The sequence below is a fragment of the Somniosus microcephalus genome, chromosome 14 (genome assembly GCF_052327205.1).
Source record: "Somniosus microcephalus isolate GS21.2 chromosome 14, FLI_Smic_1.0, whole genome shotgun sequence".
Lineage (NCBI taxonomy): Eukaryota > Metazoa > Chordata > Chondrichthyes > Squaliformes > Somniosidae > Somniosus > Somniosus microcephalus.
This window is the reverse complement of record NC_141000.1, coordinates 22,854,122-22,867,759: the sequence shown is the minus strand read 5'-3', so window position 1 is coordinate 22,867,759 and position 13,638 is coordinate 22,854,122. Positions and strand designations below refer to the sequence as shown.

Below are 13,638 nucleotides of genomic sequence, written 5' to 3'. Positions count from 1 at the left end.
AGCTCGAGGAACTTTGGCTCAGAGTTACTGAGCTGAAGTCCGAGCTGCAGACATTGCAATGCATCAGGGAAGGGGAGAGTTACCTGGACACCTTGTTCCAGGAGGCAGTCACACCCTTAAGGTTAAGTAGTACTTTAGAGTTAGTCAATGGTCAGGGACAGGAGGGTATGACTGCGAGTCAGGTAGGTATGGGGACCCAGGATATAGTGATGGAGGAGCCTCAGCCCTTGACCTTGTCCAACAGGTACAAGGTACTTGCTGCCTGTATTGATGAGAACAAGGACTGCAGGGAGGAAGGGCAAACTGACCACGGCACCGTGGTACGGGGGGGGGGGGGGGAGTAAAAAGGAATGCGGTAGTGGTAGGCGACAGTATAGTCAGGGGGATGGATACTGTTCTCTGTAGCCACGACAGGGAGTACCGAAGGCTGTGTTGCCTGCCCGGTGTCAGGGTTAAAGACATCTCCTCGTGGCTGGAGAAGAACTTGGAGTGGGAAGGGGAGGATCCAGTTGTCGTGGTCCATGTAGGAACCAACGACATAGGTAGAACTAGGAATGAGGTTCTGCTGAGAGAGTTTGAGGAGCTGGGGTCCAAATTAAAAAGAACCTCAAAAGGTAATAATCTCTGGATTATTACCTGAACCACGCGCCAATTGGCATAGGGATAAGCAGATCAGAAGGTTAAATGCTTGGCTGAAAGAGTGGTGTGGGAGGTAGGGGTTTCGCTTCATGGGCCACTGGCACCAGTACTGGGGAAAGAGGGAGCTGTTCTGTTGGGATGGGCTCTACCTAAACCAGGCTGAAACCAGTGTCCTGGCGAATCGAATAATTAGGGCAGTAGACAGGGCTTTAAAGTAATGAAGGGAGTGGTGAGAGGATTCAAGAAAGAGTAAATTTAAAATCAGCAAGGGAAATGTCAAAGCTCTAGAGCAGAGCAGAATTTTGGGTAAATAAGCAGAGTGGGTCAGGAAGGGACAGAGAGTGTAACAAAGGTAATAGGGCATCAGTGACTAAGGTGACATCAGGGAAAAATAGAATTAAGTCAAAGCTAAAGGCACTATATCTGAATGAGCGAAGCATTCACAACAAAACAGATGAATTAATAGCGCAGATAGAAATTAATAGGTTTGATCTAATAGCCATTACGGAGATGTGGTTGCAAAGTGACCAAGGTTGGGAACTAAATATTTCAGGATACTTAACTATTAGAAGAGATAGGCAAAACGGAAAAGGAGGAGGGGTAGCCCTGGTAATAAAGGATGGGATAAAGGCAATAGAAAGGATCTTAGCTCCAAAAATCAAGAAATAGAATCAGTTTGGATGGAGCCAAGAAACAGCAAGGGGCAGAAAACATTGGTGGGAGTTGTTTATAGGCCCCCAAACAGTAGTTGTAATGTTCCCGAGTATAAATCAGGAAATTAGAGGCGCATGTAACAAGGATAATACAGTAATCATGGGGGACTTTAATCTACATATAGACTGGGCAAACCAAACTTGAAGTAATAGTGTGGAGGACGAGTTCATGGAATGTATACAAGATAGTCTTCTAGATCAGTATGTTGAGGAACCAACTAGGGAACAGGCTATTTTAGATCTAGTGTTGTGCAATGAGAAAGGATTAATTAATAATCGTGTAGTAAAGGGGCCTTTATGGAAGAGTGACCATAATATGATAGAATTTTATATTCAGTTTGAAAGTGATTTTGTCAAGTCCAAAACTAAGGCCTTAAATCTAAACAAAGCAAACTACGTAGGTATGAGGGGCGAGTTGGCTACAGTAGATTGAGAAACTACATTAAACCGTATGACGGTAGACAAGCAATGGCTAGCATTTAAAGAATTAATACATAATTTACAACAAATATACATTCCCTTAAGGCACAAAAGTCCCACAGAAAAAGTGGCTAACAAGAGAAGTTAAAGATAGTATTAGATCAAAGAGTAGCAAGCCTGAAGATTGGGAGGATTTTAGGATTCAGCAAAGGAGGACAAATAAATTAATAAGAGAAAAAATAATGTGAGTGTAAATTAGCAGGAGACATCAAAACAGATTGTAAATGTTCCTACAGGTATGTAAATAGGAAGAGATTAGTGAAAGTAAACGTGGGCCCATTAGAGGCAGAGACAGGAGAAATTATAATGGGCAATAAAGGAAATGGCAGAGACATTAAATAAATACTGTGGTCGGAATTTTGCCGGCGCTCAGGGAGCAGGTTTGGAGGCGGGACATCTGGCAAAATCACAAAGATCGACAGCGGGCAGGAAACCCGCTGACTAGCAGCCTTCAATCAATCTTCCCAAGTGTCAGGTCCCCGATTTGCGCATGGACCCGACACCTAGCGGCGGGAAGAGGATTATAGCCACTTAACTGCCTGTTAAAGGTTGTTAACAGGCTCTTTTTCAATTTTGACACTTCTATTTCGGGCTTTCCGACATCTGGACACCATGCCAGGTAAGTGTAGCATGTTGAGAGTCTGCTGTAATGTTTCTGCATTGATGACAGCTGCAGAAGTGGTGTGAAGGATCCAAATGGTGCACTGGTGAGTTTCAGAGAATTTAAGAAAATGTTGGAAAATTCATTTTAATGCATTTAGACTTTTCTGTAGGTAACAAGTTTTGAATTGTGTGTCCAGTGCCACCTCTTTGGGAGAACCTCTCTCACCAGTGACAGATCATTTCTGTAACCTCACCTGTAGCTGCCATCTGTTCTAGCCTAAGGAGGGAGCCACTGGAGAGTCTGGGTGCAAGAACTCACCTGTGAACAGTGATTGTCAGTGTTTGCAGCACTTCAATGCTGTCAAACGCTGAGAAATCAGCTGTCAAAAAAAAAAATTGTGTGGTCCCTTAAGAAAACCGGCAGATGACGCATCATCAAATGACGTCATCTGACCGGCTTCGTCTTAATTGGCCGGCAAGCCCGCAGGGTGGGCTTAACAAGGCCAACTGACGTAAAATCACGTCTGTGGGTCGGATGTAGTTGGGGGCGGGACTGGAACCCGGAAGCCACCTGACCCACTCCCAAGCCACATCGATTGAGAAAATCGTGGTCTTTGCATCTGTCTTCATGGTAGAAGACACAACAAACATTCTGGAAATAATGGGGAACCAAGGGTCTAGAGAGAATGAGGAACTTAAGAAATCAGTATAAATAAAGACATAGTACGGAAAAATTAGTGGGACTAAGTGGCGACAAATCCCCTGGACCGGACAGCCTGCAGCCTAGGGTTTTAAAAGAGGTAGCTGCAGAGATAGTGGATGCACTGTTATTAATCTTCCAGAATTCCATAGATTTTAGAACGGTTCCCAAGGATTGGAAGGTAGCTAACATAACCCTGCAATCGAAGAAGGGAGAAAGAGAAAAAACAGGCAACTATAGGCCAGTTAGCCTGACATCAGTAGTAGGCAAAATGCTAGAATCTATTATTATTAGGGACGTGGTAACAGGGCACTTAGAAAATCATAATATGATTAGGCAGAGTCAACATGGTTTTATGAAAGGGAAATCGTGTTTGACAAATCTGTTAAGAGTTTTTTGAAGATATTACAGGAAACTCTTTGGTATCCGGCACCGACAGGACTGGCGTGTTGCCGCTTGATCAAAAATTCCGGATGATGGAGAGGGTTGTCTACCGAGACTATTTTTAATAAAGAAAAAATTAAAAAATCAAGAAATGTGCAGTATACAGTAATTGAGTACTCACCCACGGAATGTTGTGTTAAATGGATGGTGGAAGATGCTTGATTAAGTACAGTACTGCCAGTTGAGGGTAAAGCAATGCAATGACTACCAGCAGCCTGGGAGACACACAGTACCCTTGTAAAATGGCGGATCAGAAGAGACTACCGGCAGCGCGGGAGAGTCAGGCTCCTGTTACAGGGGTATTGAGGTGTTCCGACTTCCGACAGCGCCAAGAAGCCGAGTAGTGGCAGTTTGGAGAACTACCCCCCACTGACTAACTCAGCCACCGCGGGAGACTCGGACTCGGCAACATTGCCAGTTATTGAAGTGCTGTTTTCGGAGTGAGAATTTTGCCGGTTAATAGAGAATTCCGGCTATTTAGGTGCCGTTTAAACGAGAGTTTCCTGTGGTAGTAGGATGGATAAGGGGGAACTAGTGGATGTCATCATTCGTGGCGCTTTCAAGGTCCACAGCAAGCACTGCATCCTCTGAAGGCATCCAAACGAACCATACAGGATGGCAGAGGAGCCTGCAGCAGCTGTGGCCAGTGCCAGACGCCGAGCTGCCTTCAAATTCGATGAGGCTACACTGCAGGCATTATTGGGTGGGGTTAGGGCCCACACGGAGGTCCTCTTCCCTAGGTCAGGGAGGAAGAGGCCTCCCACTGAGACCAATGCTGCATGGATGCAGGTGTCAGCAGATGCCAACTCGCTGGGAGTCACCAGAAGAACCTTGGCATTACATCTCTAACTCCTTCCTTAACTCCCCTACAGTACCATCCAGAGCCCCTGTCCTCACTGTGGAGGAGGAAGAGGCTGTGCAGCCAGACTCCTCAGAGGAAGCTCCAACCTCTGAGGGCACAGCGTCCGCAGAAGTAAGCGCACCCAGCACCAGTGCAGACACTCACACCCCGGGGGCCCTTCGGGACATAGAGTAGTGTTGTCACCTGGTGTTTCACAGCTCACAAGTGAGCCTCAGCAGATTCTGGAGACAGGGACAGCAGTGGAGAGTCCTCGTCGGAGGGCGCAGGACTCTGCCAGCTCAGCTCAGCTGCGCTGCATGTCGACCCTCTGCCTCTGGGTCCATCTGCAAGAGAAGAGGTGATGGATCTCCATGCACAGATGCAGGAGTCTCTGGCAGGTTTTGTCTCCAGGGTCGCTGCGAGTGTGGAGCGAATGGAGGAGTCCATAGCGACCATGAGCAGAGCCTTTGTGGAGTCATTGGTGCATGAACGCAGCACCATGGAAAGGTTGGCAACCTCCATGGAGGAGATAACTCGCCAGCATACGGAAAACATGGTGAGTGCTCATAAGAGAATGACATCTCTTGAGGAGCGTTGGCCATCTGTTGAACAGAGAAACCAGATCTTCATGGAAGTCCTTCTGAGTAGGACTGCCAGTGCAGAAACGGGTCCCCATGGCCCCCTAAAGCGCAGCAAGGTGCTCTCAAGCCACTTCCAAGCGCTGGCCCCTTCTGGCTTCTGCAGCTTCAGGTGAGTGAGCAGCAGCCTGGTGCTCCTGGTAATCATCCTGCTGTTGCTGGTTCTGCTGCTGCCACCTCTGCTGTTGGAGATCCTCTAATGCCAGGAAGGGAAGGTGCCAAAGGCCTCCCATGCTTCTAGCAGATGCCTCGGTTGAGGAGGTCCTGAGTTAGGGTGGTGAGAGGGGCTTCCCAGGAGCTCACACTGAAGAAGTGTGTGAGGCTCCAACTTTCTGCAGCTGCTCCTAAGGCTTCAAATAGTTCCCCCAAGCCTTGATCAACAAGGTCCTGCAGCCTGCAAATGCTGCCTCTTTAAATATCTTCAGCCCTCAGCGACCTGCTGCTGCAAGCAAGCAAGCCAGCTGTTTTCACGCCAGCTCTCATCGGCGGGGTTCCCCGCAGGTGGGTTTCAGGTGGGGAAAGCCCCAAAGTCGCAACGGCACGGGAAAATCCACTTCAACAAGCAGATAATTGCTTGTTAGTGCTCCGACGACCAGTCCCGCCAGCGGCGGGCGGGACTGAAGCGGGGCGCGTGAAAACAGCAGTCCAAAAGTCGGACGGGGAATCAGGTGGGGGGGTCCTGACCCGCTTTTTCCGCGATTTTCGGACCACGGCCGCATGAAAAGCCGCCCGACAGCTGCCCGAAAATCAGGGCCTAGGAATAAACGGGACTTTTTCAGGTTGGCAGGCTGTAACAAGCTGGGTACCGCAAGTGCTTGGGCCTCAACTATATTACAAACTATATATTAATGACTTAGATGAAGGGGCTGAGTGTAACATATCCAAATTTGCTGATGGTACAAAGTTAGGTGGGAAAGTAAGCTGTGAGGAGGACGCAAGGAGGCTGCAGAGAGAAATAGACAGGTTGAATGAGCGGGCAAGAACATGGCAAATTAAATACAATGTGGGGAAGTGTGAAGTTATCCACTTTGTTAGGAAAAACAAAAAAGCAGAATATTTTTTGAATGGTGAGAGACTGGGAAATGTTTGCCTTCAGAGGGACCTGTCTTGTACATGAATCACTGAAAGTTAACATGCAGGTACAGCAAGCAATTAGGAAAGTAAATGGTACGTTAGCTTTTGTTACAAAGGGGTTAGAGTATAAGAGTAAAGAAGTCTTACTACAATTATACAGGGCATTGGTGAGGCCACACCTGGAGCTCTGTGTACAGTTCTGGTCTCCTTACCTAAGGAAAGACATACTTGCCTCAGAGGGAGTGCAACGAAGGTTCACTAGACTGGTTCCTGGGATGAGGGAATTGCCCTATGAGGAGAGATTGAGTAGACTAGGCGTATATTCCCTAGAGTTTAGAAGAATGAGAGGTGATCAATATGAAACATATAAAATTCTTAAGGGGCTTGACAGGGTTAATGCTGAGAAAATGTTTCCCCTGGCTAGGGAATCTAGAACACAGGGTCACAGTCACAGAATAAGGCCATTTAGGACTGAGATGAGGAGAAATTTCTTCACTCAAAAGGTTGTGAATCTTTGGAATTCTCTACCCTAGAGGGCTGTGGATGCTCAGTCGTTGAGTATATTCAAGACAGAGGTCGATAAATTTTTGGGAATTAAGGGATATGGGGATAATGCAGGAAGGTGGCGTTGAGATAGAAGATCAGCCATGATCTTGTTGAATAGCAGAGCAGGCGCAAAAGGCCAAATGACCTACTCCAGCTCCTATTTCTTATGGTCTTATTTTCTTATTGTGACTCACCCAAGTGGCTATTCTTCTTGAGAACCTGGGGAGATCATCTGCAGGCTCTTTAACCATGGAAGAGTGTCGCAACTAAGGCTATTCCTAGCCTCATCCAACTTCCACATACATACAGTTTCCAGCAGGAGCCAATGGATCAAATGTAAACTCTGGCAGATTTTGCCCTTCACTAGCCCTGGGGCACGGAGACCAATTGTAATATCTGCCATCATTGCCCTGGCTCAAATCAGCAAACCCAGCACACAGGTTTCCTCCTGGTCCATATGGTTAAGTTCCACAACAAGCAGCACGCTTACTAACCATACCATGAAAGGGGAGGCATGGCTCTACTTCTAATAGAGAAGCATAAGAGTGCTGCTGTTATAGCTTTTTTTGGTATGGCTACCAAAGAGGTGTTTATACAAAAGCAGTGTTACATTAAAAAGCACAACATAAAGAATAGCAAGAGAATAAAGCATTATGTTTTGCATTTTTATTTCATTCAAATATTCTTATCTAGTTCACCCCCTGTACCCTTCTCATCTCCATCAATGTTCTCTGACTGCTGGTTTCAGGTGGGTGGGCACAGCCCAGGCTAAATCAACATCTACTTTTCCCCCCTCAGAGTGAGATTGGAATTCAGTTGGGAGAATAACTGATACAAACCAGATTCTACCAATCCATGGCAGTGTGTTACTCTCAGTTACACATACTCAAAAATTCCACTAACACTCAAAAAGGCACAGTATAATGAGATTGCTACACACATGCAGCAACTACTCCAAGTAAAGTCATGTAGATATAGGTGGAACTCTCCGAAGCCCCATACACACATGTATACCTTATATTATATTTGTTGTACAGAACAGCCATGTAGCATGTCTCTATGCAAGGCTTGGATGGAAATATTGTGCTTGGGAGCAATACAAGTTTATTTTCTTACATAACCATATCAGATAGAGATTAAAATATACCAGTGGTAGATTTCATAAGAACATAAGAAATAGGAGCAGGAATAGGCCACTTGACCCCTCGAGCCTGCTCCACCATTCAATAAGATCATGGCTGATCTAGGGCTCAAAGCCACTTCCCAGCCCGCTCCCCATTTCCTCCCCACCATTCATAGCATCAGCTTAGCTCAGTGGTACCACTCTCACTCACCCAAGTAGAAGGTCGAGCGTTCAAGCCCCACTTCAGCACATAATCTAGGCCGACACTTGGTTGGAAGTCCTGCCTTTCAGATGAGACATTAAACCAGAGCCCTGTTCAAGTAAAAGATCCAGTGGCATTTATTCTAAGCAGGAGACCCTTCTGGTGCCCTGGACAACAGCCATGCCTCAATAAACATTACCAAAACAGATGAGCTCTGGGACCTTGCTGTGTGCAACTTGGTTGCTTGGCCTACCAACAGAATGAATTTCAAATGAATTAATTAGCGGTGATGTACTTTTTACATTGAAGGGGTGAAAAGCACAGTCACTTCAAGCCTTTCTTTACAGATCTTCAGTAGAAATGATTAGAAGTTTTTTTTTTAAAACATAAAAGTGGCAGTTATATTAATGGTTTCTTTTTTCCTGGAATTAGTAAGAGCAGGTCTTTTCCCTCCTCAAATTAAAATGAGCACACCAAAAATAGCTCCATACTACTAAAAATTAAAATTGGAAACACATTGGCCAAAGAGATCAAAAAATATCTTACATGTAAATCTTTAGGCCGAATACCAGTCACTGAGGATTACACTAGATTTTAAGCCTTTAAAGCAAAATGATGGATCTGCTTATAAGAGTTAGAGTTAAAAAGAAACATGTAGGCATCTGTAAACTCAAACTTCAAAGCACAAGATTCTACCAATTTATTGTTCACAAATCTTACACGTGCTTATATAAATATTTCAGATTTTCAAGCTCCAGAATTCTGGAGGCAGCTAAATGGCAATCACTGAGACTTGTTGCATCATCATAATCTACAATGGTAATTTCAGTTTCTACCAATTCCATTGAAAGGAGATTTGCCAGATAGAACTTAAAAATATTATATGTGGAGAAAGGCATGAGCATCAACCAAAAACACATTTATTTTGCAACACAAAGAAATAGTGTTTCCAAACTTACAACAGCAGTGGTTATTTTCCTTAGTATTTATTGCAATAATACTTTTATAAAAAATAGATTGTGGTACCTCTAACTTTCCATAGAAGTTATAGAGCAGAACTTTATGGGAGTATTTCTTTAAAAAGAGCTTCCAGATTTTTTAAATTCCAGCTATTAAACAGATGTTTTTATATTATTTTTACAAATGGTGCTGTTAAATCTCAGTCTGGGCTTCCTTCCTGCTTTCTTTTGCATGGGGTTTATTTGTTTCCTGACTGTGGGTATTTTAACCCACAAAATTCTTAGCTGAGAATGCGTTACTGAATTACATGAAACAGAAGTCACCACTCCTTTTTCCTGCAGGATCTCTCTCCAGGTCAATGGAACCCAAAACCCATCTCCCGCTTTCCCTTTAAAACTAAAACTTAATTTTGGCAGCACTATGTATCCTGACAAGAATCCAAAACAATGCTAAACTAAGTTCATGACTAAAAACAGATGGGCAATCTTAACTCAGTGTTGAATGGACATGAGCTCACTGCACAAAACAGCCCATGATCAAGGACAAACTAAAACTAAATTGGGAAGCTATCTCAGACACCACAAGGGGAGCGGTTAAGAGAATGGGCCAGATTTTACTGTAGCAGGGCATGTAATGGTGTCTGCCGTTAGCTAGACTTGTCCCTGCACTCTTCAGCTCAAAACATTTTTGCCCACTAAGTTGTTCTAAGTGCGAGCTGAAAACAGCACAGCGAGTGAAATGGCATCTGGAACCTGAGTGAACAGGGCAACTAACTGTGCATCTCCTTAACAAATCAGTTTGAAGGACTGAGAAATAAACAGCAAAGGAAGCATTAATTAGAGTGGGTGAAAAAGAAAAAGGGTGGCTAAAGTGAACGTTGGTCCCTTAGAGGATGGGACCGGGAAATTAGTGGTGGGGAACATGGAGGTGACAAAAACGCTGAACAAATATTTTGTATCAGTCTTTACAGTAGAGGACACTAAAAATATCCCAACACTGGACAAACAGGGGGGCTATAGGGGGGGAGGAGCTAAACACGATTAAAATCACTAAGGAGATGGTACTCGGTAAGATAATGGGACTAAAGGCGGATAGATCCCCTGGACCTGATGGCTTACATCCTAGGGTCTTGAGAAGTAGCGGTAGGGATTGCAGATGCATTGGTGGTAATTTTCAAAACTCCCTGGATTCAGGAAAGGTCCCAGCAGATTGGAAAACTGCTAATGTAACGCCCTTATTTAAAAAGGGAGGTAGACAAAAGGCTGGAAACTTTAGACCAGTTAGCCTAACATCTGTGGTTGGTAAAATGTTGGAGTCCATTATTAAGGAAGCAGTAACAGGACATTTGGACAAGCATAATTTAAATCGGACAGAGTCAGCATGGTTTTATGAAGGGGAAATCATGCTTGACAAATTTGCTCAAATTCTTTGAGGACGTAACAAACAGGGTGGATAAAGGGGAGCCAGTGGATGTGGTGTATTTGGATTTCCAAAAGGCATTTGACAAGGTGCCACACAAAAGATTACTGCACAAGATAAAAAATCACAGGATTGGGGGTAATATACTGGCATGGGTGGAAGATTGGCTATCTAACAGAAAACAGAGAGTTGGGATAAATGGTTCATTCTCGGGTTGGCAATCAGTAACTAGTGGTGTTCCGCAGGGGTCAGTGCTGGGACCCCAACTCTTTACAATCTATATTAACGATTTAGAGGAGGGGACCAAGTGCAACGTATCCAAATTTGCCGACAATACAAAGATGGGAGGGAAAGCAGTGAGTGAGGAGGACATAAAAAACTTGCAAAAGGACATAGACAGGCTAAGTGAGTGGGCAGAAATTTGGCAGATGGAATATAATGTTGGAAAGTGTGAGGTTATGCACTTTGGCAGAAAAAATCAAAGAGCAAGTTATTATCTAAATGGAAAGAAACTGCAAAGTGCTACAGTACAAAGGGATCTGGGGGTCCTGGTGCATGAAACACAAAAGGTTAGTATGCAGGTACAGCAGGTGATCAGGAAGGCCAATGGAATCTTGGCTTTTATTGCAAGGGGGATGGAGTATAAAAGCAGGGAAGTCTTGCTTCAGTTATACAGGGTACTGGTGAGGCCACACCTGGAATACTGCGTACAGTTTTGGTTTCCATATTTAAGAAAAGATATACTTGCTCTTGAGGCAGTTCAGAGAAGGTTCACTCGATTGATTCCGGAGATGAGGGGGTTGACTTATGAGGAAAGGTTGAGTAGGTTGGGCCTCTACTCATTGGAATTCAGAAGAATGAGAGGCGATCTTATCGAAACATATAAGATTGTGAGGGGGCTTGATCAGGTGGATCGGGGAGGATGTTTCCACTGATGGGTGAGACTAGAACTAGGGGGCATAATCTTAGAATAAGGGGCTGCCCTTTCAAAACTGAGATGAGGAGAAACTTCTTCACTCAGAGGGTAGTAAATCTATGAAATTTGCTACCCCAGAGAGCTGTGGAAGCTGCGACATTAAATAAATTTAAAACGGAGATAGACAGTTTCCTAGCTGATAAGGGAAGTAAGGGTTATGGGGAGCGGGCAGGGAAGTGGACGTGAGTCTAGGTTCGGATCAGCCATGATCCTATTGAATGGCGGAGCAGGCCCGAGGGGCCATATGGCCTACTCCTGCTCCTACTTCTTATGTTCTTAATTGAATATGAAATCAAGTACAGAAAGAGAAAGAGAGGGAAAGAAACATTAGACTAAGAGAGAGAGAAAAAAAGAGAAAGGAAAAAGTTAAATAAAAAAATTAAATGACATTTTAAAATCTCCAACAATGAATACCTAAAGAAATTAGGCTCCACATTTGTAAATAGTTCATTTTCAGTGCCAGAGAGGTTGATTGGCAGTAATTAGCTGCTGTGGCGAGTTTAGTTCGTATCTACCGTGCAAATACAGCAACTTCATGACATTCAATGTACGTCAATGGCGAGGAGTACAGCAAAATGCCATTTTCACAGAGCAACTCGGACCGCAACTTTTGGATATTGGCATTTAACTGCACATCTGCCCCTCGCCTGAAGTTTCTGTACCATTTATGCACATACTCATTTTAAAGTAAATTGTGTGTATTTGGGGAGGTGGCAAGAATGAGAAGAGGGTGAGAGAGGAAAATTGTTAAATATCAATTTCCAGGAAAGGCCATTACACTGGACCATACCTTTAATATGAAGAGTTATGATTATGATACCTAGAGAATAATCTACCTTTCTTACTTATTAGTTGAGCTTCAAATGAATAATCTCCGAGAGTAGTAGTTCATTAGAGGGCAGGAGAGAATAAGCGTGCCCCAAGTCCAAACAAAATGGCCTGTACTTCTTCACAAATGATGGTTCTTTCCCTTGAAAAGGAAGTACAAAATTGCCTTGCCTACAACCTTTGATAGGGGAAAGAAGTTGGAGGGAAGAAGGGGGCGGCGGGGATGAGAGGTGGCAGGGAGGAAGTAGGGTGAAGCAACACATACAGACCTTCCTTTGCCAGAAAAATAACTTTTGGCACGAGGGCATCAGGCTCTAGAGTCCTATAACACAAAAACTGACATTGTAGTTATAAATATCTCATTTTTGGACGTTTGTTAACATTACTCCTTCAGGCTCATTTGTTACCCAGGTGAGCTCCTCAAACTTCGATGGTGGTATTGGTAGTAAAGGCCTAAGAAGGTACAAGCTGCTATGAATGGGATTTTTTATTTTTTTTTTTATTTTTTTTTTTAAGAATGCAGTGCAGTGACTAGCTCAATATCACAGACAGGCAGAGGGTCGAGTCCTGTTCACTCAGTTTTTCATCTAAATCTTGTTTAGTAAGGAGGGTTCAAGCAGAGTTGTGTCTTACAATAGGGAGTGTTAAAAAAAATGGGAGAAGTCACAAAGAGTTTCTGGCACCTCCTGTTGTCCATCTACAAGGATTGTTGGCAGTGACTTGACAACAGTCAACAAAGTAGTTGGGCCAAAGAAAGCAGATAAAATATGAGACACGATTTACCCCCAGAAACCCTTGGGATGACTGCAACTTAATTTTTATTTAGGACCTTGCTCAAGTTGTGAAAGGAAGCTTTAAGTAGCAACTTCATAAAGATTTCACTAGGCTAAATGAAAATAGTACGCATGTCGTAGTTGCTACTGCGCTAGTTATCTGTCTACTACCATTTGCAAGGACATTATAACACACCAAATGGCACCACAGTAACACATGTGCTGCATGAAGATAAACACCTTAAGATAAGATATTAAGATTTCTCGTCCAATCTACAGATGAAAGAGGCTGGCCTTTATATCATACACTGTAGAACTTACTGCTTTTCTAACTTGGAAGTTACTGAACATAAAAAAAAAATGGAACTTCCTAAAGCTGGCAAAACTCTCAGACCACTTTGGACAGGAAATTATGGAAACAGCAAATGAGCCCGGGGGCAATAGATTGCGGTTGAGCCACAAAATAAGAAACTCATCAGCTCTCCTGCGTAAATCAAAGCCAGCAACAAAAGAGTGTTGCACAGTATTTTTAGCACCATGGAAGCAAGAGACTCAAAATGAAATGTCCAATGGCTTATGAAGCACTGAGTTCAATAAAAGGTTTGAAATGCTTAGCCTTTCAGTAAAAAGAGAGTGCTAAGTTATTCTAAGTAGGTGAAGGGTATATCCCAAAAACTGT

General features: G+C 43.9%; 1 protein-coding gene across 6 annotated transcripts in view; it reads right to left on the bottom strand.

Annotated features, from left to right (window-relative positions):
- The window catches only part of sh3kbp1 (SH3-domain kinase binding protein 1), a 295,127-nt gene that overhangs the window by 151,336 nt on the left and 130,153 nt on the right, over positions 1–13,638 (bottom strand). Inside the window, exon 2 of one of the 6 annotated variants that reach the window (XM_086006351.1) lies at positions 12,456–12,508. The exons of the other annotated variants lie outside the window; for them this stretch is intronic. Within the exon in view, the coding sequence (XP_085862477.1) occupies positions 12,456–12,494 (39 nt within the window). The 5' untranslated portion in view covers positions 12,495–12,508. The remainder of the gene's footprint in view (positions 1–12,455; positions 12,509–13,638) is intronic. 6 annotated transcript variants of the gene reach the window in all.